A 21,397-nucleotide genomic window follows, 5' to 3' on the forward strand; every position below is an offset into this window, starting at 1 on the left:
TATGAATGACTAAATTCAATGGGACAGTTTCTCCAATGAGTTTGGGACTGCAACCTCAATTCTTATTGAGTGTGAAACATCTTTAAAAAAAATAACCTTGTTAATGCAATTTCCAAAGCAAATGCAGTTCATTCTTATTGCAGGCTGGAAGGGCTACGGCTGGAAAAGAGTGGCTTATTACAGCCCTGAAGTACAGCTTGCACTGAATACTGCAAGCCAGACTTTGAGTGATTTACAACAACCTTGCTGTGCTAATAGTATTGCACTTTGTGTGTTGGGCTGTTGCTGTGAGACTCAACCCTGAAATGTTATCCATTGCTTTTTTCCCCCCATTGCAGATTGAGCTGAGAATGTAGTATACAACAACCCTGCAGCATAGTCCACTATTATAATACTAGTACAGCCCTGCAATGTAATTCACTGTCAGTATTGCAGGTTAAAGGAGAAGCTGAGGCTGCCTTGGATATCCAGTCAAATCCCACCTCTCAGGCTGCAGCAACCTAGGGCTCATCTACACCAAGCAGGATTTTCCACTATGAAAGTGGTATGAAAGCAGTATATGGTATGTGTCAATGGGCCCCAGCAGTTGTCAGTGCACTTCAATACCGCTATAAAGCATTAGTGTGGCTCCTGCCTTTTATATACTGCTTTCATAGTGTACATTAGGCCTAAATTGCCCCCTCACACCTCTAAGGTCAAATCAAGCCCTCAATTGCGTGCAGAAGTTTCATGCTCCACTGACTTGCATGCAGACTGGTTGTACCTTTAAATGTTCAAAAGCATACCAACCAACAAATAAATAACATTTGCAGGGGAAGTGAGACCCAAGTCAGAGCAGCGGCTCCTTCCTGTCTTTGATGCTGTTTTGTTTTTTCCACCTCTTCAGCCACAGGCGAAGGTAACACAAGCATATTGATATAAATAATAGTTAACTGTTCTCTATCAGGACACAAGCAGTAAGGTAATCTTTGCCTTGTCAAACATGCAACCTAAGCGAAGAGACCATATACACAGCTGAGGTCAAGAGGTAAGCGCGTTATCTGGGAAGACCCAGCTCAGTAAACAGACAAATACACAATGAGTTTCTGCTAAGAGTAGTATTTGCAATGCTATGAGCTTCCTGTGGAAATATACCCAAGCATGACACTGTATGACCTAATATGTAACTTGTTTGCAATACAGTATAAAAGTCCTGGATGAGAAACATTCAGGGCTGCTGCTGCTATTCCTAAATTTGAAGCAGGCAGTCTTTTCGCTGCGGTAAGATCAGGCTTTGATCTTACCCCCTGTCTATTTGTTATTTGGTTCCAGCGGCTAGACATGATCCTAGAGAGAGAGCTCAATTTGAGGGCTCTTACCACAATATCAAGGGTGGATTCCTGCATTGAGCAGGGGGTTGGACTTGATGGCCTTGTAGGATCCCTTCCAACTCTGCTATTCTGATTATTGCAATGCTTCATTGTGGTCCCACTGGAAATAATAGTTTTACAGAAGTCAGAAAGGATAGTCAATTTCTAAGGCACTGGTTTAAAAGGAACAATTCTGCGACTTCACAGCACCAACCCAAGGTTTTTGCTACCTGAGGCAGTGAGCAAATGGTGCCCCCGCAAGTCAAGGCGCATAACAGTGCCCAAGGCCGGGTAAATTGTTTTTTTGCACCCGAGGCAGAAAATCCCGCATAACTATTTGTAGCCGCACCTAAAATCAACTGCCGGAGGTGGCTGCCACGTTTGACCTTCATCCACAGGTGTGGCGTTAGCTTCGCCAGCCCAGCTGGTTAGGCAGGAGGAAGAGGGATAGGAAGCTGTTGTCGGGTTAAATATAAACTACAAAGAGAGAAACCAGCTGGACTGGGTAAGGGAGTAGACTGAATGAAAGAGTTCCTTCTTTTCTGAGTTGTTTCTGTCACGCACCTCCACATCTTTCACACAGTCCCAACTGCAGGTCGACCCAGTTTGCGTGTGAGAAACGAGCTGATGTCTGCGGTAGAGGAGGGGCTAGGCGGAGGGGCACCGCGAGGGGCGGTAGCGGGCGAGTCCCCGCAGCGGGAGAGGGGCGCGGATGGCTCTTGGGGCCAACTGCCGCCGTCGCTGCCGCCTCAGGAGACAGAAAAGGCGGGCGCTTCCCTGGCTGCTGAGGTGAAGCGAAGACGGCCGGACGAAGAGGAAGGGGAGGGGGCCGCGCTGCTGCCGCTGAGTAAGGCGGAGGGAGACGACGCAGCGGCGGCAGGGGGCGGCGACCACGACGGCGGCGGCGACTCGCCCCCAGCCGCGGCGGTGTCGTCAGCCTTCTCTCGCTGGTGGTGGCGGCGGCTGAGGCGGCGGCACCTCTCCCCTTCGCCGTCCCCACTGGGGACCGAGTGCTGCCCCAGTGCACCCGCCCGCTCCTTCGTGCACTGTTGTCATGGAGGAGCCAAAATGGCGGCCCTGGCCTACAACTTGGGCAAGCGGGAGATCAACCACTACTTCAGCGTGAGGAGCGCCAAGGCGCTGGCACTCGGCGCTGTCCTACTGCTCGCCGCCTGTCATGCCGTCTCCCGTCGGTACCAAGGTGAGGAAGGGGCGGCGCGTAGGCGGCGGCACAGCGAGGGAAAGAAAACGTGGCGTGAACGCCGGAGGGGGGAGGCTGTGGGGAGCCCGGTCCCAGAATGAAAATGGCAGAGTGAGGACAAGATGAGTAGAATCCGACAAATAGGGGGCCTTGGCTACCCCAAGAGCAGGAACATGGTTCCCCTCCCAGGGATTGAGGCGGTTGCCGCCGCCACAGTTCAGGCGAGCCCCGCCTTCGAGGAAAAGTCCTGAGGAGCTTCCCCGGGCTCCGAGGGGCAGCAAAGGGGGAGCGAGCCTACGGTCTTCTGTCCAGGTGTTTTGGTCCGGCCCTCAGGCCGGTGCTTTCTCCCCTGTGGCGGCGGTGGTAAAGCGCCGCTTAGTTGGGAGAAGAGGCTGGCTGACACCTGCTCGACTTGGCCACTGTATGAACATCCTGCTCCTCGCCGCATTCGCCTCTTGGTGCTTCCAGGCGCACCGTGAGATAAAAACAAAAAAATCTCGAGATGCGCAGGTGGTTCTCCCGCTGCAGGAAACGTATTTTTACCTGCCCAACTCAAACAATCCAGGCCTGAGAGAAAAACACGTATGTGTGTTTAATTATTACCGACGCAGGAAGTTCTAGCGGATTCAAGGCTGCAGATTAACTACTTTCCTGCCCCCGAGGTCAATGCGAGCTAATTAGGGCTGTGCGACATAAACAATGCAAGTGCGTGAGAGTGAGGAGTGTAAATCGTGCAACTTGGCAGCTTTGACATGCCATTCAGATCCTGTGGATAGGAAAGAGAAGGGCCAAGCCTTGTGCTGTGTTTCGGATCTTAAAATACATTAAAACTTTAGGGTCACTTGCCACCATTGATACAACCACCATTGTTGACACTGTAAATATAAATGCACATGCTTGTTTTTCAGAACAGCATTGTTGGCAAAGATAATGACCAGGAAGTAGCAGGGCTCCCTGGACAGTCCTGGGGAAGGTAGCCTCCATGTGAAACCCAAGTTCTGAATTAAGTTCCTGAAACCCTATTTTATTTGCTACATTTGTATCTTGCCTTTGCACTCTGTGGAAATCAGTTAGTTGTGAAGTGTCTTGGTAACAGCCACCTGGTGACTGTAATATTTGACAGGTGGGATACTTAAATCTGAGTTACTTGCATCCTAAACCAACTATTTGGCTGGATTCAAATGTTATGCTAACCTACCATGGGTTGTGTTTGGGAGCCAAGTACCCACCTTGGATACCCACCCTCTGCATTTGGGGTAAGGGACCCTGGAGTGGGCTACACAGAGGAGGGCCAGGATCTTTTCTCGATCCTCCCAGAGTGCAGGACATGGAATAACGGGCTCAAGTTAAAGGAAGCCAGATTCCAGCTGGACATCAGGAAAAACTTCCTGACTGTTAGAGCAGTACGACAATGGAATCAGTTACCTAGGGAGGTTGTGGGCTCTCCCATGCTAAAGGCATTCAAGAGGCAGCTGGACAACCATCTGTCAGGGATACTTTAGGGTGGATTGCTGCATTGAGCAGAGGGTTGGACTCGATGGCCTTGTAGGCCCCTTCCAACTCTGCTATTCTATGATTCTATGTCATTTGTGGGGCGTTCAGTAGGTAAATCTGGCTGCTCCATGTGAAAATCCCAGTGACCAGGAATATGGCTGCCTGGACCTTATAGCAACACTAGCACATGCAGCGGAATTCTATGGTTGCCATCACATAGCGCTGACTGAATCAGCCAGCGTGATCTGATTCCCACTACAGCAGCCTTGGGATACACAGCTACCCCTCTGGGACAACGAGGGGACCACCCTGCTCTATGTGGTTCTACAGTTGTGTGAGGGGCACACGCCTCATAGTTTTCTTTCCCCTTCCCCACATCATAGTTCCCCCACCCCATGGCCCTTTCTACACCTGAGGGTTATCCCAGGAAAATGGAGGGATCATCCCTGCCTGCTCCCGGGATCACCTGTGTGTCATTTGGATGCACAGGGACAATCCTGGGGGGGGAAAGGCAGGTGTAGGAATGGCCCATGATTGTTTGAATATGGCCTTTAGCTGTTGCACTACTGACTACCTTAAAAACATATAACAAAGACCATGTGGTAAAGTGGTTTTCAACAATAGTCTTAAGTTTGTAGGAGCATTCAGGTACTTTTGGCCAGTGCAAAATTAGGAGAATAGGAAAACAAAGGAGCAACACTGGGCTTTTCTCTGTGTGCAACCCAACATTCCCTATTCCTGTTATAGGATCAGATATTGATCACTACATATTATGTATTTTGCTGTGAGTTAGATATTGGTGAATTGTGGGGATTGATGTGTTGTATTCAAGCACTGAAATAAATTTCTGTTAAGAATCTACAGCTACATAATTTTTAAAAGATTTTTTCCTCATCTGGGATCCTTGTCGTTCCACACAACATGCCTTCCACTTCAGCATTAAGTGGTTCTCTTCTGAAAGGAATGTTTTCATTACTATTTGGTTCCATTGATCTTAAGAGAACCCAGTATGCCATTCATCCTTAATAAATTGTTTCAGTGAATGTACATGAGCACATTTTTGGGACTTGATATTATTCTGACCTCTAGTCTATACTATGCATGCCATCAGTTTTTACAAAGGCAACAAAGAGTCTTGTGACAAGATTAACAAGTTCATAAGCTTTCATCTAGTTTATTAGATACAAGTGTTATCCTCATTTGGCAGTATACACAACTAAGCATTTCCCAGCCAGCCATAATGGTTTGGGAATGCTGGGAGTTGTAGGATTCTTGTTTGTCCAAACATGCGTAAGATTGGGTTCGTACAATTACCACAGAGCATCATGGTTTATTTAAGTCACAGTGGGGTGCATGCCAGCTGTTTTAGGCTGAATTCGGATGACATATTAGGCAACGGAGGGGGTAATAGCACACTCACTGTGCATTATTCTCCTGGTACTCCTCCCACAACATGTTGCCCCTCCCCCGTTGCACAGCTGAAAGTCCCGGAGTCCTTCTGGGCTGCCAGTACTCCCTCCTCCCTCAGTCTTCCTGGTTGCATCCCAACAGCCATTGCGAGTTCTGCCACCTGTATAGGAGCAGCGGGGGTGTTTTAGGCCGCTCCTGCCAGAGAACTCAACGGCCAATGGAATAATACATTCGATGGAGGTGTGGGGAGCCCTCCACACAACATCATAATCAATTGATTATTTGATAAGCAGCAGAACAGCCCATTATTTCCCCTGTTGATTAAAATGGTGAAATAGTGCACTGTCAGTTGTGTATGCGTTGTGTTTCCCCCCCCCCCCCCAATAATAAACTCGACTGGCAGTTGCCTCCTTCCCCCCTCCATTGATTATCGTGTTATCATTTTAGAGTTATCTGAGTGTTGTTTAAACCTCGCATAAACCACGGTTGCCAGGTTTGTTTATACAATAAGCTAGGGTCACCACCGACCATGGCTTGAATATTCAAAAGGGTGGCTGGCACACGCCGCAGCCTGTTCCTTGAGAAAATATGGGGACAGAGTTTGGGCATCTGGGTTTGTTGTAGGCTCTAGTCCCTATGTCCACATTTCTGTTGGTTGATCTGTTGTTGCTGTTGAGTAACAGCTTTAGGTTAGGGGCTGTACCATCCAAGGCCACTGGATCCAGAAGTGCTGTAGATCATTGCTGATATATTGGAATGATATTCTGTCATTTTCTCTTCTGGGTTTGCCCTGAAGAAGTTTATTTTGGGGTACCCTTCTGGCCTTGTTCTGCTTTTTCACTTCATTGGGTGGGTATTATAGTCTGAGAAATGTCTGATGTTGTGAATCTTTCTGGCAAGCTAGAAATGATGTGATTGTATATTATTTATAATTAATAAATAATAGTCTTCACTTTTAAACACAGTTATCACTAAATGTTATTAATATCAATAAGGGATGAATGACTTGCTATGTACAAATGGTTTTTATTGATCCCATTACCATTTAATAAAAAAAGAAAAATGAAGAATAACTTTGGGAGATGGAGATCTTGGAAAAAGCATTTCCATGGGGGATGAGTGGATTGTGGTTATGTACAGTCCAATTTGCATTTTGAACCCCATGGGTGGGGAGCTATTTGTACAGCTGAAAAACAAATGGTAGGGAAAGGGCTAAGCTCCCTCTGCTGCAGTGCTTTTGCACTCAGAATTTGTAACCTGTTCATCCTGTCCTCCCCCCTGCCCCAGCTGCTTTTAAAAAAATCACAGTGGCTACATGTCTTTCTACAAACTTTTGTTAGCTCCTTAGTTAATTCAGTAATTGCATTTAAGACCATATTTTCTTCTTTAACTACAAGAGATAAGTTATTTCATTTCTATACTGCCCCATAGCTGAAGTTCTCTGAGCAGTTTACAACAATTCATAAAAATACAAAATACAACATAATAAAAATACTCTAAAATGTTTAACATAGAAAAACAATGTAAATACCTAAAAACAATTTAAATTAACAACATTTTTCTTAATAGACCTGTTCTAAAACAGCAGACATAGATGCCTCATCATTAACATTAAATGCCTAGGAGTAGAGGGTGGTCTTTACCTGACACTGAAAAGATGACAGTGTCGGTACCAGTTGGGTTTCAGTAGGGAGCTCATTCCATAGTGGTGGGGGGGACCACTGAGAAGGCCCCCTGACTGTACTTCTTTCAAATATCTCCTGAAGTTGTGCACTGCTTGGGAACTCAGGGGAAGAGAGCAGTGCAGCCGAAGTTGTGTCCAAGGCTTGAAAGGCGGTTCCCATATGGGCAAGAGAGAAAGCATAACGTAAAGAGAAAGTGTAAAGAGGAGAGGACTTACTCTGCCGACATGTGAAGATTGTGGTAAAAAATCAGGATCTGATAAAGCTACAACTAGTTTAAGTTTACAGCTTGTTTTTATAGTTTATTCCATTAAGATGAAATTCATCATCTTATTGCAAATCTACTATAAAATTGTAGTAATGTTCTTACTATGTAAAATGTATAAGTGTTTTGTTATAAATGGTATTTTTCATAATCTGCTTTTACAAATGTTATTTCTGCCGCACTTACTCTTATCATCTGACTCTAATAAGATGAGATAATTAAAAGTCCACAAGTCCTGATTCAGTGACCTCATGTGTAGCAATAGGCTACATATATCTGCATATGATAATTTCTTCTTCTGATTATTTGGGCAATGCTGTTGATCACCTGTTTAGAAAAGAAGGCTGTGATGGCAGCAATCAGTTTCCTGTACTTCCAAACAGGTGTTGGGTCTGGCAGGATAATCACTTGCAAAGTGGGATTTATATACTATATCTCAGGGATAGTGGGGCTTTCCCTATGTAACAACGCTTTAGTTTGTGCAGAATTGTATCCATAGGGACTGTGTCTATATAGGGAAGTCTGCTTCAGAATATCACAAGATCATGAAAAGATTTATTGGTATCATTTTATCAGTAATCTTTGCCACTAGATATTTCATTTTCTAAAAATGAAAGTTAGTTTCTCAGAAGTTGAACAATATCTATTGACAGTGCAATCCTGAGCATAAATACACAGAAGTAGGTCCCATTCAGTTCAATGAAACTTACTCCCAAGTAAGTCTTTTTAGAGTTGAAGCCTTAACCTTTCATTTCTTCCATGGAAGCTATATGTGAAACAATAGAAGTTCAAGTTAAGAAAGTGTTTTATCTAAAATATGCCTAGTTTCAAATTATCTTTTGAAAAAAGATAGCTACACTTTAAAGTACGATGTTATACAAACTTGATCAAAAAGGGATTATTAAGTAAACAAACCTATATAAATATGTTTCAAACCAGTACAAACACATTTTCCCTAGTAGAATGCCTATTTATTTCATTGAGCTTCATGCTGTTGCAGGACATGGAATCAGGCTGATAACTGATTAAACATGCCTTTAAAAAACTTGCAACAGCTGCAATTACATGGTTCTGAGATCAAGTGATGCTTCCTTGTGTGGGAAGACAGAATTTGTTGAATGTAGAGCCCCAGATGTTTTTTCTGATGAAAACAAGTTTACATCAAGTACACTTCTTTAGGAAGTTTTTTTTAAAGTGTTTATCTTCTCTATCAAAATATGGTTACCTGGGATGAGTTTATTTAAAGTATTTTTTACCCCACTTAAAAAGGCTCCTAGAGCAGCTTGCATATCAATAGAAAGGGGGAGGTGGGGGGAAAGCAGCCACCAGCTCTTAAAGTTATAACAGTTGAGATGGAAATGGTTCAGGGACAGGAGAAACCAAAAGGAGCTGGTCTTTCATAGAGCAGCCCTGCACTCCTTTCCTCTACTTGAACTTAACAGCCCTACAAATACAGGACTGTCCTCTCCAATATCAGGCCCATAGCCACCCTATGCCCTGCACCCTTATGGAACGGCTGCTGATAGAGGAGTTGAGGAAGGGCCAAAAGCTGTTCTAGCACGTTATGCACCGAGATTAAGTTTAGTTAGAATGACAGCATTGTTTAATAGCCATGGGGTATATGTTCATTCACTATTCTTTAATTGATTTGTCTTTGAACATCTTCAATAAGTTCTGTATTTTTATATTCTAAGCAGGAAATATCCTCTCATTATTTGTGATTGTTCTTCTCTTCTTTTACATTAGTAAATAATGTAATAATGTATTTAACTAAGGCTAAAGTTTTGATTATAGGGCACCAGTTGAGGGAATTAGAACATTTTCAAAGTACACAATGTAAGGATTGGATTACAATTTAGTCCTACTGAATTCAATGGAACTTAAATTATTCATAACCAACTTGTCCCATAGATTTCAGTGGGACTAAAGCATGACTAACTTAGAGTGATCCAACACTGAGAGTTGTAATTTATTTATTTATTTATTTATTACATTTATATACTGCCCCATAGCCAAAGCTCTCTGGGCTGTTTACAAAAGTTAAAAACAGTAAACATTAAAAGTATACAAAATTTAAAACATAATAACAGTATAAAAACAACAGTATCCATTTAAAAACAACAGAACAAGGAGAAGAAAAAGGTGGGAATACTTGAGGGAAGCTGAAAAGCTATAATTTAAAAAAACCCATATTGGCAATATTTTCAGCTGGTTAATTTTTTAACGTTATGAGCAGCTTGCCTGTGTTTTTAGTTAAAGCAGAATGAATAGTATTAAGTGGTTATATGACTCTCCAGGTATTTCATACACAAAAAATGTCATTATTTGTTTCATTTGTTGACAAGATCCAATTACAATCAATAAAACATTGCTAACTTTAGAAGCATTTATCTTAAATATATAAGTCCTTTGATACACAGCTTTTATTTATTTTTTGTTATTTACAGAAACAGTAAAATAATGAGTCAGTTTCAGCTGAAATGGGTGTTGGCCTTTATGAGATTGTTAAAAGCTGCAGAAACTAACATATTGATTCTAAACCTAAATCCTAGGGCACATGTGTGTGCACACTCAGACCTTTGCGCAAGCAGAGGCTGCCCTGTTCCCTTCAGTGTTGTGGAGGAAGGTCACATATATAGATAGGTGCTAATGTCTTTCATGTGATCCCATATCTTTCTGGACCAGAACCTAACAGTCCATCTTTCAGTCCCTGCTGTATGAGTCAAGTCATAATCAAGTCTCTTAATTGGGTAACAGCTGTTACTCAAATGAATCCTACACCAAACATATTCTCTTACCCACACTATTAGTTTTCAGTTAGTTTAGAAGCAGGCCAAGAGCAGGGCAAACATATCAAAATTGTTGCAACTGCTTGTGTTTCACATGGTTGCTAGGCAAATGTCCTTTGTTAGTTTTGTAGAGTTAGCTTTCCTTTAAACTACACAGCACAGGGCAGAGTAGAAGTAGTATAACTGTGTTTCTATTAGGATTTCCTAAACAGTGCTTTCCTGGCTTTTTTGCACCTTAGTGAAAGTGTTAATTGTTATGCCATTGCAATTTCATGTTTGTTCTCAAAGCAGTATGTTCTAGTTTTCAAGCAACAAATCAATCTTTTTAGGGTGTGTTTTGATAAATAAAATACACAGTTTGTCATCATTGTAAGTTTAAAATGTTTTTGCACAACTTGTTTTTGAACTGAAAAACAAGTATTTATTCAAAATATTTGTAGTGACCCTGTTTAGATGACACACTAAGCCATGGTAGTTAAGCATTTCGAGCAGTGGTTCCCAAACTTTTTCAGGTAACCGCCCCCTTGGTTCCACAAACTCATGCCCAGCGCCCCCTACCCTACCCTATAAAAATCATTATTCAGGGGTTGTGGCCTAACCATGGCTTAGCGTTTTGTCTGAACAGGCCCAGTATTGTGAAGGTATAAAATAAGTACTGTGGTGTGTGAGCAGCAATAAAAGACTAATGGATCGAAGTGCTCGTAGAGTCCGTGGTGCCTCAAAAACCAAATAACAAAAGTTCCAGGGGAGTCTTGGTGATTCTTGTCACAATAGACTGGAATTTTCCTCCTCTGACCTTGAAATAGTGCAGGTTTCCTACAGGAATCTAGAGCAGGGGCTGTCAAACTTCCTGCAGCAAACCTTAAATCAAGAACAATCTGTTTGAACGCCCTCCATATAAGTAGGGCAGAACAAAGAGGCATTTGTGGTTAGTGGCTATTTGCTTTAGATGGTCCCACAGAGGCATGGCTAGATGGGCCAATATCCTGGGGATCACCCTGGGATCACCAGGACATCCCGGGAACAAGGAGGGATGATTCCTCCCTTTCCCCGGGATATTGCCCTACCCTCCCGCTTTTTCCCACAGTCTTGGGATGATCCCGAGACCGTGGGACATGTGGCCTGCCGTTGTGTTTCCCCCCCCCCAGCTCCTCGCAAGTAACTGAGGAGCCGGGAATGGGGCACGGAGCTCCTCAGGAGCTATGTGCCCATCGGGGGTTGGGTGGGTGGGCATTAAGTTTTTAAAAAAACAACTCATAGTCTCGCTCTTGCGCTCCTTTTCCTTTTTTAAAAAAAGCCAAAATGGCGGCCGTGACATCGCACGACACATGTAGATGAGGGGAATGATCTTGCAATCATAAAATCGTGACATCATCCCCCTCAACCCCCCTTGTCTAGCCATGCCCAGAGCCTCTAAAAGTACAGATTGCAAATCAGGGATTCTTCCTTCTTCAGCACAGTCAGCACGTGACAAAGCTGCACCTAATTGATCGGTATGGAAGTCACTGGGCATGGGTTGTGCATGTGTGAGGGCCAAGCAGAACAATTGAAACTGGGGTACTCTATTTTAAAATACAGGTTAGCAAAAATATTTGCTGTCCTTATTGCTATATAGTTATATGTTAACGTAGGAATGATAATAAGCATTTTGGGGTACCCAAGTATTTTTTTATATTGAAGTCAAATGTTGGCCATTTCCTGCCTGTTAGCAAATTGACTCTTTTTATAATGTGGCTTGTGAACACAGGTGTTGACTAAAAGGCAATTTTTTTTTATTTTATTTTTTTATTTATTTAAGGATTTTTATGCCGCCATTCAGCCAAAAAAGGCTCTCATGGCGGCTTACAAAAGTTTTTCTTGACAGTCCCTGCCCACAGGCTTACAATCTAAAAGACATGACACGAAAGGAAAGGGGATTGGGAGGGAGGAGGAGGAGGGGGAAAAGGAAAGCAAATTCAGGCACTATAATCTTAGTTGCAATGAATTATAATGTAATGCATATTTTAATGTTGGATTCCAATATCAATCTTCCTTTTCCTTTCCTTCCCTTTCTTTTTTTTTCTTTTTTAGGTGATGATAGTTGCGATTACCTCCTCTCTAGTGGAAGATTTCTTGGAGAGAAAGTATGGCAGCCTCACAGTTGTATGATGCATAGATACAAACAGAGGTCAGATTCTTGTAAATGTGCACATATATATGTGTGGATGCCCTTTGTTTGATCCCATTTCCTTATCGACCAGAGCCCAACAATCCATCTTTAGATTCTTATCATGAAATTCAGTGGGCACAGAATGGCAGCATGTGTTTTGTCCTGTTTGTGCATGGTGGTACTGTCTCTGTTAGTGGTTTCCATTTATTAGCAGAAGTGAAACAGATAGTAATTATATCTTGCTCAATATGAAGAACCAGATAATCTTTCATATAAGGCTGCATATAATTGCAAACATATTAAGTCAGTGTTGAAAAATGATTCAGACCAATCTTTCCTACCTCATTCATTAGTTATCCCTCCCTCCCTCTCCCCTCTCTCTCTCTCTCTCTCTCTCTCTCTCTCTCTCTCTCTCTCTCTATATATATATATATATATATATATATATATGCAGTGCTGCATTAAGGTGGCTGTCAGGGAGCATGCTCTTGTGCTCTCTTGCCATTAAGGCTATAAAAGAAAAAGTGAGGGGTAAAACATATACTGTACACTCTATCAGTTTTGATCACACACTTTATTAGTAGCAACTAATGATTTGGTGTGATGTGGTGTAGTGGCTAGAGTGTTCGACTGAAGGGTGATCTAGGTTCTAGTCCCCATTCAGCCATAGAAGCTCATTAGGTGACTTTGGGCCAGTCTCAGACCAAGCTACCTCACAGGATGGTTGTTGTGAGGATAAAATGGAGAGGAGGAGGAGGATTATCTACACTGCCTTGGGTTCTTTGGAGGAAAAAAGGTGGGATATAAATGTAATAAATAAACAAACTAAGTATTATGTAAACAGGAGTCAGCTCCTTCTTTATCCAAAGTAGCTCTGTCTGTTTACATTGCCTTGGGGGATGGATATACCAGAGAGAAAATGCACCACTGGCCCTTCCTTCTTCAGTATAGCCTTACTTTTTTCATTATGTAATTAATAAGCTGTACCTACTTGAGTTGGGTTGGAGGCCCAGCACAGACTTCTAATGTTCCAGTTCTCTTTTGTTCCCTAAGCTATAAAATGTGTATAAGAAATGTCATTAGTTAATTGAATGTAAAAATGGTAGAACTTCATATAACTTAAAAAATTATTAAATGTATGTATTTGAAACATTTTCTTATTGAGCAGTTCTTCCATTAATATGGAAACAGATTTCCTTTTTCTGATTAATTAAGCAGATATATGAGTTTATTTTTATTGTATTTAAATACTACAATAAATAATGCAGTAAATAATTCAGATTTTTAATAACAACAGTCCTATACACCAGTGAGTTCATTATATGTAACTGGGGCTTCATAGTGAGATTGTTTGGAGAGTGTCACCTTCCTCTTGAATATAGCATTGATTTCATTAGACTTTCAGAGAAAATGAGTTTAGTATCAACCTCTTTGAAGAATCCATTCTATAAACCCTCATTTGAGTGAGTGGGATTTTCACATCAGTATACTCTACCTTTCCTTTGAATTTTGAGTCTGTATGTTAAGAATATTCTATACTACATTACAGATTTTTTGTGTGTCGATTACTTTTGTTCTATTACACTTAAAGCAAATTTATATTAATGTTTGTTTTTTACAGTGAAGCAAAAAAATGCCTTGAAGATAAACATATTGCATTTATAGGCGATTCTAGAATTCGTCAGCTATTCTATTCATTTGTAAAACTCATAAACCCTCAAATTAAGGAGGAAGGAAACAAGGTATGATTTTCATCATTTCAGCCCTCAATGTTACTTTTAGCTAAGATTGCATGTAAAAGCATTTCTAAGGAAAAGATAATGGCCCAGTTCAGACATCACATTCCCAGTTCAACAAATCACTGCTCATTGGATTAGGAATGTGCTGCATGTACTTCCTCTCTACAAGACTATCTGGTTTGTTTAAACCACAGTTTGATGTGATGTCCAAACCAGGAAACAGTGATTTTGAGCATTCTTACAAACCAAAGTTGCTAATCAAGGCAGCCTGAGAGGCCACAAAGGCCTGAACCTTAGCTGAGGAGAAAACCTTCATAGTGAACTCCAGTGTTGTAAGTAGGGTGACAATGGAGGTTCCTTACTAAGAGCTGGCCCTTGAATATATGAATCTGACAACCTTAGCTGCTATTTTATCAAAGAAGACTATACTTACCTGGGGGGAAATTCAAATATACATGAAATTGCCTGAAACTGGCCTGAGTAAAGGTGAAACTACACTTTTGGTTTTATGTCTTAATGTTTTTGTCTTTAAATAGCCACAAGGGGTCTCAATCAGTTTTGGGACCAAAATGAGTGGAGAAGGGTTTTTAAAACCTGTGCTGCAGTCCTGGATGAAGACCTTACACTTCCTCCACTATCTGCTGCTGTCTTTGTCCGGAAGGAAGCCTTCATGTGAGCCAGTGGCAACTTCCTTCCTGATGCAAACAGCAGCATCTAGGGGAGAGAGTGGTTTTTTTTCATGATTGCGATATGAGAGGATAGGATTAAAAAACCTTCCATCCATACAATGGTTCTGATACTGATTACTGCTCTATCCTCCACAATTGCTATTTAAAGTTTTAAAAATAAACATGCTAGACTAAAAAATAAACAAGCAAAGCTTAATTAAATGTTTAATGTAATGTGTATACCTCCATGGATTTCTAGAAAATGGTATAATTTGTATTTCTTATTTTCACAGCATGGGAACATCCCTTTTGAAGACCAATCTTCTTCACTTAAAGTGGTAAGCATTATCTGGTTTTTGTCTAAACAATTAAACAGAAAGGAAGTTCTTATGTTGATGAAAGTTGTACTGGTGTGTGTGTGTGTGTGTGTGTGTGTGTGTGTGTGAAGGGGGGACTATATGTTTATGAATAACCATGGAAACATATTCATTTCTTCAGACTTGTTTCATCTGGCTATATTCTCCTTGGTATCAGGAAGACAGTAAAAACAAATACTTTGAAGATTTGAAAGAACTAATCCTACAGAAACATAGAGCTAAATGTAATAACAATAAAAATGAATGTATTTTCTACCTTTGAAAACAATTGGGGATACAGGCAGATTTAGGTTTCTTCTTTAAGCATACTCATATTTCCCCCCAGCAAATTCTCATAGTAAGAGTAGCAGTATTTTCTGCAACGAAAGCATAAATTGTGGAAGGAAAATATGCATAAACATATGTCAGGGAAATATGAGAGGCCGAGGTTTCCCAAATGTGAAAAAAGGAGCTTAGAGCAATGAGTACATGTATATTTTGATTTGCATAGTTTCTGCATTTGCTATGGAAAACACTGATGCAACACTGCTACCATTGCAATGTTTACTTTTGCTTTTAGTCAAATGTATTTCAGAACTGTATCTTTAAAGCTCCTCATTATTTTTCCCTGGCTTATCTAAAAACCTTGTTTCAGAATCAATTGAAGTGTGCTTCCACTGTATGTTACACTTTGTGTGATACCCTCCCATAACCTTTTTCAGTCCCAATATAGTGAAATATCCCCCCTGCACATTAGATCGTGGTGGTAGTGGGGGGAATACAATTATAATAATTTTATAATGCCCAATTTTTATTTTAGATTTGAAAAAAGGAATCCTGGTGTTTTGTTTTTTTAGTATCTATTAATTTTCAAATCCTGAAACTCCATCTTGTATAATGGGGGTTGGAAAACTCAGGCCCATGAACCAGATCCAGGCCTCCTGGAGTCCCAGTACATCTTCCAGGGTTCCCCAGAAGGCCATGTCCACTTTCCTCCACCTCTCCTAGGGCTTAGTTAGCCAGTAAGAGCTTTAAGCTACAGCATTTTGGGGCCTACCCCTTTTGCCTTTAGCCTTGCCTGCTTTGCCTTCAACCCCACCTATCACTGAATTGTGATCGCTGAGAGCTTGTTTTCATTTTCTGTGGGGACAAGGAAAATCATGGCGGCAGCTTCAAGGCAGCCCTGGCCATGCATTGGGGGTGAGAGAGAGAGAGAGAGAGAGGAAAAAAACAAATTTAATTTGTTTTGAAGTTACCTCACAGACCTAGCATCAGCCTACCTTGCAGGGTTGTTGTGAGGGTGACAGAGGGAAAAAATAAACATAATTTGATTAAAAGTTAACTCACAGGCCAAGCACCAGTCTACTACTTTAATATGATAACCTCACAGACATATCCTAGGGGACCCAAGCAACGCCGGGTATATCAGCTAGTGTTGAATAAAATCAAGAGTAGGGGATGGGGACTGAATAGTGGCTTGCCTATAGTCACTGAGTTCATGACAGAGGTAATGGTTGTGCTCAGACATAAGTTTAGGCCTAGCCTCCCTCCAGGCTTGCACACTCCTTCCTCTCTTGTCCTCCAGCATGGCCACAGGGAGGAGATTGAAAGCCTCTGCTTCCATTTTCGATTAAGCATGGTTGACTGTCTTCTAAAGTCTAAACTGTGGTTAATAATTATGAAACTATTTTCATTAACATAAACTCTGGTTTGCCGTTGGTTTCTTTCTGTTAACCATAGTTGAGATTAGTCACAGTTTGTCTGGGTTCAGATGATACGGCAGCCTGCAGTTAACCTAAAATGGAAGTGAAGGCTTCTGAATCCTGGCAGAGGATGGTAGAGGGGCAGTATACAAGCCCAGGGAGAGGCTAGGCTCACTCTCGTAATGCTAAGTTATGTTTTAACATTATATCTGAACATTCTATTTGAACATTCTATTTGAACCAGGGGCTTCCTGGCTCAAAGTTCTATTTCTTAGCCATTAAACTTTACTTATTCCATTGAACTTGTGCATTCTTGCCAACCTGAGAGATGCATAAGCTGTAGCATAGCTTAGAGATGTGAGAGAATAGGAAACACAAGCATTTGAACTTCAAACCCAGGTTCAGGTTCATAATCTTGGAGTGCTCATTAATCATTAATTTTATAGTATTTGTATCTAATGTTGTTCCCTGCCTCGATCCAGAGGGAGAGGCGGCTAAAAAATAAATACATTATTATTATTATTATTATTATTATTATTATTAATCATCATCCATCTTGGGCCATAGCTAGACGAGGCGGTGGAGGTGGAGGATCTCGCGATATGATGATCATGAGATCCTCCCCCTCAGTCTACATGCGGTCGCAGCCCCCATTTGTTTGTTTTTAATTCGAGACGAGTGCAGTTGCATCCTTCACAAAGGCATTTGAAAAAACAAAAAAACCTCGCGCTCCCCACCCCACCCCTGATGGGCATGGAGTTCCTGGAGAGCTCCATGCCAGGGTCCTGGCTCTTCACGGTTACTCATGAGGAGCCAGGACAAAACCGCGATGGTGGGCCAACCTCCTGCGGTCTCGGGATCATCCCGAGACCATAGGGAAAAAACATGATTAAAGGGTAGGGCGTCATGTGGACGCACAGGGACAATCCCGGGGCAATCCTCGGGATATCACCCTGTGTAGATATGGCCTTGGTCACTGGAGGCAAAAGTGGTCTCTATGGCCCAGAATATCTTTTACCAGTTTAAGCTGGTATGCAGACTATAACTCTACCTGACTATAACCCTATCTTGCGTTAGTTATCCATGCCCTGGTAACCTCCCATTTGGGCTACCATAATTCATTATACATGGGACGATCTTTGAAAACAGTCTGGAAACCAGCTAATTCAGAATATGGCTGTGAGACTGCTAACTGAGACTGGTGGAGATAAGCACATCACTCCAGTGTTTCGCCATCTTCACAGGCTCCCAGTTCTTTTCCAGGTCAATTTCAGGGTCTTGGTTTTAAGGGCCTTCATGGCTTGCAACAAGGATTCCCAAAAAAACTGCCTATCACCTACCTGAACCTTGAAAACTTCAGAGGGCCTTCTCCAAGTGCCCCACCAAGTGAGAGAAAAGGCCTTTTCATCAGCTGTTCCTCAGCTGTGGAATACCTTCCGCCCACATTGGTTTACTTTTGGCACAAGGCTAAGACCTTTTTATTTCCCCAGGACTTTTAGTGTGTCTTAGGTTTGAATTGTTTTTAAACCTGTTACTGTTTTTATGCTGCTGAATTCTAAAGTGTGTTTAGAAATTCTAAAGTATTTCTTGTTGTGAGCCACCTTGAGAACTATGTTTAAAGGTCAATCTAATTATTGTTGATAAATAAGAAGCAAGCAAATATTATCCAGAGCAGGCCAGAGGTATTTTACATCACTCATTAGTTCTTCACTGTAGCAACAAAATGAAATTAAGCCTGGGTTCATTAACCAATGCAACACCTGTGAACGAATGAGAAGATAAACAGGTAGCTTCTTATAACGTACAGTTTCAAGTTTCCTTACACTTGCTAATAAATCTGTATCTTTTCCCACAGGATTTTCTGTGGTATCCGGAAGTCAATGGCTCTATGAAGCAACACATCAAGTCTTGGACTGAAGTGAGTTAGTTGTACTAACAATATATTCCAATGAGCCAATGGGAGTGTATTTCAGACATTTCTGGTCCTGAAATTAATTTCAGTATAGTATAAATAAGTAGTATACTAACCCTCAGTTGTACACATGTTTGTTTTTAAATATGCACTAAGTGTTGGTTATGTATATTTATTTATTTTTAAAATGCAAATCGCTCCTTCTGATAGTGGACTGGCAGCGAATGCTGACAAGATTGTAGCCAAAAGAAGGCTACTGAGAAATAACAGGGTGATTTCAGAATACTTGGGGGAACCCTGAAATTTGCAGAAATACAAAAATATTTTAAAAATAACCTAAGAGGACAGAATCCCGCAAATCCTCAGTGGTCACAGAATACTTAATGTTGGAGTGGGGGTGAGGAATAAAGGAAAGAATGTGTGTGTATGGAATGGATTATCTTGGAAGAAAGCACTGTTGGCTGGTTGAACAGGAGCACTCCACACTGCAACTTTTTGTCGCAGGTCTCACTTGTCTTATAGTATGGGGGTGTTTGGGGGATTGCAGAGGGAAAAGAAGCAATTGTGGCTTCTCCCCGCATGCTGTACGTGCACCCATTGTTCACATTACTCCCGCTACAGTGCAAGTTGGAGTGTCGTGTGATCCCGGCACTTGTTTTGGGTGGCTTCGTGCCCACCCTGCAACTTCTACTGCACATCCTGGGTTGTAGGGTGGGTACGGAGCTACCTCTGCTGTGCCACACACCGGGTTTGGATGACATGCCAAGCTTGCTCCAGCTTGGGTAATTATGTAAACAATGGACACGCACGTGGTATGCACAGGGGCAGGTGGAGAAGCCCTGATTGCAGATGTTTTGGATTTTGTATAGTTGAAATCCGGAAATTCCAGAGTAATGGCTCTCTTTACAGTATAATTAAGCTGATGGGTTTTATTTTATTTGACTGAATTTGATCAAACTTGCTAAGTAGAAAGCAGTTCCATAATTTCTTTTGTATTGCAATATTTTGACCATGTAATCTAGCAAGTATGTAAATAACTATAGGAAAAAAATGTTTCCAATACTTAGTGAGAGGGCAAAAATCTAGAGAAAACATGTGCCTTAATCCTACTGAAATCAACAGGCGCTTCATTAATCAGCCATCCAGTTCAATAGCTAAATTAATCTGGATAGAGGCCAGTACTTGTTAAAGCAATTAAATAAATGCAGCTGTTGAAGTACTGTATTTCAAAAAGCCAGGCCATACTTTCAACTTGCTGATTACTTCCAAATTGACATATTTGTACATAAATTGAAGTTTGTGGTTGAGGATTTTTTTCTTTTAAAATAAAGTTATTCAAACTTCAAATTATACAATACCATCATTGCTTGTAGACAAAATTTGTGAGAGGCTAAATATGTTATGCAGTATGTTTTACTCTCTATCTTCTTTGTGACTATAGTGAGAAGACTAACCTGACTTTCATTGTGTCCATAGGGTTCCTCTATAAAGCCTCACATAATTGTAGCAGGAGCTGCTACGGTAAGGAGTTCATATATTAGTGACTGTCATGACCAAATGAAAACTAGGATGTTGTCTGCTATTTCACCTCTTTAAAATTCCAGATTATCCCCTGCCTCTGCTATTACTCTTCCTTTCTTAAGCCATCCAAAGAACTTGTGCTATTGGACAGCATATAAATATTGCTAATATAGTTAAATAAAAAAAATGCTCCATGTTTCTATTTCATAACCCACCAACCTGATACCTCTGGCATGGGACACCACCTTTGTTCTTGCTGTCTCCTTTATGAATGAAAAATTACTTTACCTGATCTGTAGAGGGAGTTGATATATACTGTGGGTATTATTTAATGTTTAAAGGAAGGGGCTGTAGATAAGGGGGTAGTTATTGCAGTACTGAAGGGATTGCAATAGGTGTTGTTTATTTATTTATTTATTTATTTATTACATTTCTATACCGCCCAATAGCCGAAGCTCTCTGGGTGGTTCACAAAAATTAAAACCATAGTACGACAACCAACAGGTTAAAAGCACAAATACACAATACAATATAAAAAGCACAACCAGAATAAAAACCATGCAGCAAAATTGATATAAAATTAAAATACAGAATTAAAACAGTAAAATTTAAATTTAAGTTAAAATTAAGTGTTAAAATACTTCAGCTGGCGACAAAAGGAGTACAGTGTAGGTGCCAGGTGGACCTCTCTGGGGAGCTCATTCCACAACCAGGGTGCCACAGCAGAGAAAGCCCTCCTCCTAGTAGACACCTGCCTCACTTCCTTTGGCAGGGGCTCACGGAGAAGGGCCCCTGTAGATGATCTTGAGGTCCGGGCAGGTACATATGGGAGGAGGCGTTCCTTCAAATAACCTGGCCCCAAACCATTTAGGGCTTTAAATGTCAATACCAACACTTTGAATCGGGCCCGGACCTGGACTGGCAGCCAATGAAGTTGTAAAAGGACTGGCGTAATATGATCTCGCCGGCCAGTCCCTGTTAGTAAACGGGCTGCCCTGTTTTGTACCAGCTGAAGCTTCTGGACCATTTTCAAAGGCAGCCCCACATATAACGCATTGCAGTAATCCAAACGAGAGGTTATCAGAGCATGGATAACTGTAGCTAGGCTATCTCTGTCCAGATAAGGGCGTAGTTGGTATATCAACCTAAGCTGATAAAA

At 41.6% G+C, this 21,397-nt stretch overlaps 1 protein-coding gene across 1 annotated transcript in view; it reads left to right on the plus strand.

Moving 5' to 3' along the window:
- Positions 1-2,308: 2,308 nt before the first annotated feature.
- The window catches only part of CASD1 (CAS1 domain containing 1), a 38,859-nt gene continuing 19,770 nt past the window's right edge, over positions 2,309-21,397 (plus strand). Inside the window, exons 1-6 of the mRNA XM_063123151.1 lie at positions 2,309-2,550; positions 12,261-12,357; positions 13,961-14,081; positions 15,040-15,084; positions 18,661-18,723; positions 20,194-20,238. Coding sequence (XP_062979221.1) covers positions 2,418-2,550; positions 12,261-12,357; positions 13,961-14,081; positions 15,040-15,084; positions 18,661-18,723; positions 20,194-20,238 — 504 coding nt within the window. The 5' untranslated portion in view covers positions 2,309-2,417. The remainder of the gene's footprint in view (positions 2,551-12,260; positions 12,358-13,960; positions 14,082-15,039; positions 15,085-18,660; positions 18,724-20,193; positions 20,239-21,397) is intronic.

Source organism: Elgaria multicarinata, chromosome 1 (genome assembly GCF_023053635.1).
Source record: "Elgaria multicarinata webbii isolate HBS135686 ecotype San Diego chromosome 1, rElgMul1.1.pri, whole genome shotgun sequence".
Classification (NCBI taxonomy): domain Eukaryota; kingdom Metazoa; phylum Chordata; class Lepidosauria; order Squamata; family Anguidae; genus Elgaria; species Elgaria multicarinata.